At 42.4% G+C, this 6,898-nt stretch overlaps 1 protein-coding gene across 3 annotated transcripts in view; it reads right to left on the bottom strand.

Annotated features, from left to right (window-relative positions):
• Nucleotides 1–3,354: 3,354 nt before the first annotated feature.
• Nucleotides 3,355–6,898, bottom strand: part of Pjvk (pejvakin) — a 9,643-nt gene continuing 6,099 nt past the window's right edge. For all 3 annotated transcript variants that reach the window (XM_026778678.1, XM_013355700.2, XM_005346619.2), the window contains 3 exons: nt 5,352–5,469; nt 3,895–3,993; nt 3,355–3,698 (listed from right to left, as the gene is read on the bottom strand). In XM_026778678.1, coding sequence (XP_026634479.1) covers nt 3,406–3,698; nt 3,895–3,993; nt 5,352–5,469 — 510 coding nt within the window. In that variant the 3' untranslated portion in view covers nt 3,355–3,405. The remainder of the gene's footprint in view (nt 3,699–3,894; nt 3,994–5,351; nt 5,470–6,898) is intronic.

Below are 6,898 nucleotides of genomic sequence, written 5' to 3'. Positions count from 1 at the left end.
GCTCTTAGTATCCCAGTGGGCCTGTATCCCAGTGGGTGACACCCTCCTTCAGGGCGTGGATGAATACTCTAAGTGCATCTCGGCTCTTAGTAACAGTGAGGAGAGGTACGTAAAGATCCCGAAGATCCAAGATTTTAATTCCTAAAATGAATACTCAAGAGACCAGGAAGCAATAGCTTTTTTATTTATGCATTTTGTGATGTTTTATAGATAGTAGGATATAAAAGCATGGTACGAAGTCTTCCTTTGAGGTCCATGCCGGAAGAAGTCAGTTGTGCATAACTCGGATGCATGAAGAATTTCAGCAGTCTGTACTTTTTGGTGTGAGCTTCTGGCCATGGGAATTTGGCCAAACTAAAGCTCCTCACCTGTACCAGACTCTTCTTCCTCAAGCGCTACTATAAGTGTATTATTACTCTTCCATGTTTCTTCTCACTGTCTACCATGTATAGCTTTTTAAAAAGTATTTAGTGTGTGTGTGTGCTCGCGTAGTGCGCACGGGCAAGCGTGTGCACAAGCACGTGCAGATGCATGAATCGAGGTGTCTATGGAGGCCAGAGGCTGTAACTCCCTGGAGCTGGAGTTGCAGACTATTGTGAGCTATACGAAGTGGGTCCTGGAAATCAAACCACGGTCCTGTATGACAGTGCTGAATGATCTCTCCAGCATCCCTTAATGTCCCCGCCCCACCCATCCATTAAGTTTGGCCCATAATTTTAAATTAGTGTCATAGCATGTCTTGGGTTGCGGTTGCCTTTCTCTATCTCTTATCACTCCTCTCCAGCATTCTTATTAATGGCAAATGACGGTTACAAACTGGAATGCATTAAAATTTTTAAAAATTTAACTTTTTTAAAAGTTAAACTTTTTTGCTACAAACGAGGTATCTTGTGTGGTAGTTTGAGTGTAATTGGCCCCCATGAAGCTCATAGGGAGTGGTGCCATTGGGAGGTGTGGCCTTGTTGAAGGAAAGGTGTTGGGGGGGGGAGCAGGCTTTGAGGTTTCTTTGACTTGAACTTTGCTCAGAGTCACAGTCCACTTTCTGTTGCCTTCTGATCAGGTTGTATCCAGCACCGTGTCTGCCTGCACACCATCGTGCCCCCCCCCCAACACCATGATGATAATGGGCTGAACCTCTGCAACTGAAAGTGAGCCACCCCAGTTAGCTGTCTTCCTTTTAAGAGTTGCCGTGGTCATGGTGTCTCTCCACAGCAATAGAAACCCTAAGACACCTTGCTATTTCAGTTCCGAGTTGTGGTCTAAACATTAATGTGGTCCAGCTTGTTGAGAGGAGAGGAGAGATGCTGGACCACGTTGCAAAAGGAAGGGCACTGGAACATGTAAAAATCTGGATGCCTCCTATGTATGTCAAGCAGAATGGCTCTGGCTGAAATAAGTGAGCTCAGAACAAACAAAGCTTTTTCTGTTCTCTGAAATGTGTTCTTTCCAAACATTTGTTCATTTTTAACTCTCGGGTGTGTTGTTGACAACATTTCTTTTTTTTTTCTTTTTCTGGATTGTGAGATAGGATTTTGCTATGCAGTCCAAGCTGGGCACAGACTCTGTATCCTCCTGCCTCAGCATTCTGAATGCTGAGATTTTAGCAGAAATTTTACCTAAAATGTAGAAGTTACAGAAACTATTACATTAGTAAATGCCACCTGCGCATACAAAATTTAACCCCTCTGCTACCTTCTCTTACCTACCTAACACTTTCTGGCCACTATGTCGCCTACCAGTTTACTTCCCTCAATGTGCACAAAATATGAATTAAGTAAGTATATGAACACCTTCCTTGCCCATCATTTATCATACAAGGCATTTGTTGGGCTTTTATTTGTTTTTTTATGAGATGGGGCCTTGCTGTAATAGCCCAAGCTTTCCTGCACTCACTGTGCAGCCTAGCCTGATGTCAAAACTCAATCCTTCTGCCTCATCTTCCTGCATACTGGGACTGCAGGCATATACTACTTCACCCAGCCTATACAAAGTACTTCCGAATTTGTTTTTTAAAGTGAAGGCTCCATTAGCCGGAGGTGTGGTGGCTCAGTGAACGGTGCTTGCCTAGCATGCTCGAAGACCCACCTGAGTTCAACCCCAGCACCATAGGATCTGGCAGTAGTGGCAGACACCTGTAACTCAGCACTCAGAGACAGAGGCAGGGAAATGAGGCATTCAACATCACCCTGGCCTACACAGGGGGTTCAAGGACAGCCTGGACTACGTGAGGCTCTATCTAAAAGAGAAGAAAGAGAAAACACATATGTTAAATGAATACATGTACCCGAAAACTTATCTTTTAAATAACAGTTTAAATATAAATCATTACCCATCCTACCTATGTGCAGTGTGCCATGGTCTGTTTCTTGTAATTGCTTCATGCCTTTGGGTGAATCTAACAGTAACAATGTTATTCATTTAATCTATAATTTTTAAACATTTTTACAATTTTAATAAAATATAATTATTTAGCTGTTGGTATATGAAAATTTTAGGTATCTTAGAGAATAGATATATGTGGGCCCACATATAACCTATAACTCACCTATTCCCGAGGATGAGGTAGGCAGGTCATGTGAGCCCAGGATTTTTAGACCAGCTTTGATAACGTAAGCAAGGCCCTAGCTAACCCCCCAAAAGAAATTTGCAAACAAAATATATTAAACTCATTAAACATGTCCAAAGACACAGGCCTGCCCTGCTTCTCTTAAGTGGCAGCACCCACTGTGCATAGCAATGTTAGTAGGTGGAGTGGCAGCCCATTGCCACTGCCAGTTATAGTGTTAACTGTGCGCAGAGCCCCAGGCTAAGCACCTGACACCGCGATTAAACATTAAGTAATATATTAAATTATTAACATTTTTTTCTCCTCTTACCAAACCTAGGGCCCCAAAGTAACCACTTGTGCCTATGTGTCATCTTCAACAGCTGAACTAAAATGGGATTAAATATAAAGAGCAACTTAAAATGATATACGGATTCCCAAGGGATTGTGAAGAAACAGACAGGTTTGTGAAAGAGTGCTTTTCTTTGAATTTTGTAATAAGGTTTTGTTTAATATAAGCAATGTTATTAATCCTCATAAAAATCTGTGAGGAAGACAGTGGTATCCTCATCTCTACCTCACAAGTGAAAATGCTACCTAAAAGGCCTTCTGCTTTTTAAAAAGTTCATCCAAGCAAACCTAAACAATTTAAGGCTTGTGGAACTATAGTACATTAAACACCAACAAAGCTGCGTGGGCGCGGTGGTGCACACCTTTAATCCTAGCAGAGGCAGGAGGATCTCTGTGAGTTCAAGGCCAGCCTGGTCTAGAGAGTGAGTTCCAGGACAGTTAAGATGAAACAGTGAAACCCTGTCTCCAAACACCAAAAACCCACCAACAAAGCTTATTCCTTTTTCCTTTTATTTCATTCTTTTGTGCCAAATATCAAAACAAGGGACCGCATGAAGCCTCACGTACTTCACCCCATCCACAGAGCACTGGAAGCAACCGTAAACCGTCTCCCGCTTCAAGTTCCCCATTCCACAGAGTATGCAGGGCCCTTTGGGAATGTTGTGGTTTAGTAAGTTCACACGGATGTGCGTCCCCTCCTTGAGGGAAATGTCAGTCATGCTAAGGGGTTTGTCATAGTAGTCGGCAAAGAGATCGTCCAGGTAAAGCTGGGAGCGGGAGATGGCATCCATCACTCTCCTATCTGCAAAACAGAACCCAGAAACGTGTTAGAAGTCCAAACAGCCACACAGCCCAAGCTGTGTTGATAAGGGTATCAATCCAAACCATCCATCAGGAAATAACTGGGCTTTAAACGTGTTAACTGGCGGGTGAATGAGTAGCAGCCTCATATCCTGACACAGAAGGAAAGCCTTCATGAACCCCTTGGGCAGGCGTACTTCTTTCGAAGAGGATGTTCCTCAGTCTGTAGAGCACGGCAAAGGTGGTGGTTTCTTCCCTTTCAAACCCTCCTTTTGACACTGATGTGACACAAAGGTCTACAAAATAATTGGACATGTTGTTATAATTACCTAATAGTTGAGTATTTCATAGAGGATGTGAATTCCCATACATGCAGTTCATTGGTTTTTCTCTTAATAAAGCTAAACTTTACACATTTGCAAGTACAAAATTTAGAGATTAAGATAGTACAGTGACGTGCCTTCAGCTCGCCCTGTACCCAGCCTGTCTGGCACGGGCCTTGTGTATCCTTTAGACGTTCTATATGCGTAGACTTAACGTATGTTTCTGGAAACAATTCCATAGCATACATAGTTCGTTAAAATATCTCTCAGAGACCATTGTGTGCCCAGAGCTACCCCTACACCCATCGTGGTTTGTCCTCCTCTGTTGTGCTCATGGGATGGACCACTACTGGGTCCCCTAAGGATGTTTCCACTGTTTTTTTTTAGTAACTAAAGACCTTGTTTGTTCCTCTATTGCTGTACATTATGTCTCGGTATACCTAGAGCATAAATTTCTGGAAATAAAAAGCCAGACATTGTGTGCATAGAGAGATTACATTTTGATGAATGACATTCTATATTCCTCTCTACAATATATTCAATATAACTGTAAAACCAAACAGCTGCAGGGCTCAATGATGAGCTTGCTTAGAATGTAGTTTCATTTCTAGGTTTCCTAAGCCTCCTTCCCCAGGACTACAGAAACTAACAAAGAAGGTCTACAGATGTAAATTACCGTAACTAGGGGCTCCCTTGCCTGGTCCTTTTGGGGCTATATCTGGTCTTGTTATGACTCAGTGAACTAACTTTAAAGTCCCCTGAGATGGAGAAAGCCAGGTGAGCTGTACTGATCTACCACACAAGATGATGACTGTAGAGGAAGTACCAAATTCTAGAGTGTTTCTTTATTATCTTAAGGGAATATGAAGCTAAAAAATTATGTCTAGACACGTACAAATAAATTGATTGATTATTAATGAATTAATATCACCCATTTGGGCACCAGACACCTTACTGTCTTCAGACTCCTTATTTACCACTGCAACAGCTACCTATTAGAAGTCATTACTGACCTTCCCGTGAAAGCTAAGGCACATTTTGTCAATGGACCTTGTTTTATTCCGAACCTATAGTTGTAAGTGGGGTAGTATGGAGTCTTCACTATGAAGCATAAAATAGGTGCTGGGAAATTAGAGGGGGGGGTGATTTCCCAGCTATTCCACCCTAGCATATGAAGGCATAGTGCTTCTATAATCATGAAAACGAGAGGGGAGACAGAGAAGGAAGGAAGGAAGGAAGGGGGAAGGGAGAGAGGCAGGAGGGAGAGATTCATTCCTATTACAATCTCCCTAAAACTATCGTCACAGGAACTCCAGGCAGAGTTTACTCACCAAAGGCACCATCCAAGTAAATGAAGAGTTCGAAAACACTGAACGCTATCGTTGTGTGTGCTGGGAAAACAATAGCCTTTTCCCTTCCTTTGGGATTCTGTTCATCCATAAAATGAAACTGCAGCAAAAAGATGAATAAAATAACATTATTACAGAGCATAGCAGGGCAGGGTAGCTTGTTGGAGAGACAAACTTTACATAATCCCACCCAAAACAAAACACAACCACCGACCTAAGTAAAGCACTGCCCTGCCTCAGTTAAACCTTATGGTGGACTCCCATGCATGATCTATGCCAGCGACTTTTTAGCTTCCTGACTTTAGGGTTGAAGTCAGTTTCTTACAGTAAACCCTTTTCTTTAAGCCTTGCCCATCTGCTTCAGAAGCCCCACAGCTGCAGGCAGCTTTCCCAGCCCCCAAATGACCATCGAGTCAGCATTTTAGCTTGTGCCCCTCAAATGACCGATGCTAATCAGAATTTGGAAGATATCTGAATATAGATTCTGGACAGAACCTCATAATGTAGTGATGGATATGAGATGGCACCCCTTATTCTTTTTTTTAATATTTATTTATTTATTTATTTATTTATTTATTTATTTATTTATTTATTATGTATATAGTATTCTATCTGTGTGTATGCCTGCAGGCCAGAAGAGGGCACCAGACCTCATTACAGATGGTTGTGAGCCACCATGTGGTTGCTGGGAATTGAACTCAGGACCTTTGGAAGAGCACACAATGCTCTTAACCACTGAGCCATCTCTTCAGCCCCGGCACCCCTTATTCTTGAGATGTGTTGGTCATCGTACATAGATTATGTGTAATATGTTAAACTGCAGCTGGAGAGGGTTGAAAAGATGACCATTGAGTCCTGTATTTTTAAGAGGTTTTTCTCTATGACTATGAGAAGGGCCAGCCTGTCCCATAGATTTTCCTCACTATGCCACCTCCCTCGTGATGGAATCACAGACACACACTCTAACCCTTAGCTTTCCTCCAGTTGCCACAGGTCACATTCAGATCCTCACGCTTACACAACAGTACTGTATAGACAGAGCCCTAGCACATCCCACTTTAAAGTAAAGTGGTATACAAGCTCATGGGTTTCATAATGGTGTGTGTGCATGTGTGTGTATGTGTGTGCATGTGTGTGTATGTGTGTGTTTGTGTGTGTGCATGTGTGTGCATGTGTGTGTATGTGTGTGTATGTGTGTACATGTGTCTGTATGTGTGTGTATGTGTGAGTACATGTGTGTGTATGTGTGTGTGTTTGTGTGTATGTGTGTATGTGTGTGTGTGTGTGAATGTGTGTGTATGTGTGTGAGTTTGTGTGTGTATGTGTGTGAATGTGTGTATGTGTGTACATGTGTGTGTATGTGTATGTGTGTGTACATGTGTGTATGTGTGTGTTTGTGTGAATGTGTGTGTACATGTGTGTACGTGTGTGTACGTGTGTGTATGTGTGTACATGTGTGTATGTGTGTGAATGTGTGTGTACATGTGTGTGTATGTGTGTGAATGTGTGTGTATGTGTGTGTACATGTG

The sequence above is a fragment of the Microtus ochrogaster genome, chromosome 4 (assembly GCF_000317375.1).
Source record: "Microtus ochrogaster isolate Prairie Vole_2 chromosome 4, MicOch1.0, whole genome shotgun sequence".
In the NCBI taxonomy this organism is placed as follows: Eukaryota; Metazoa; Chordata; class Mammalia; order Rodentia; family Cricetidae; genus Microtus; species Microtus ochrogaster.
This window is presented reverse-complemented; position numbering and strand designations above follow the sequence as displayed.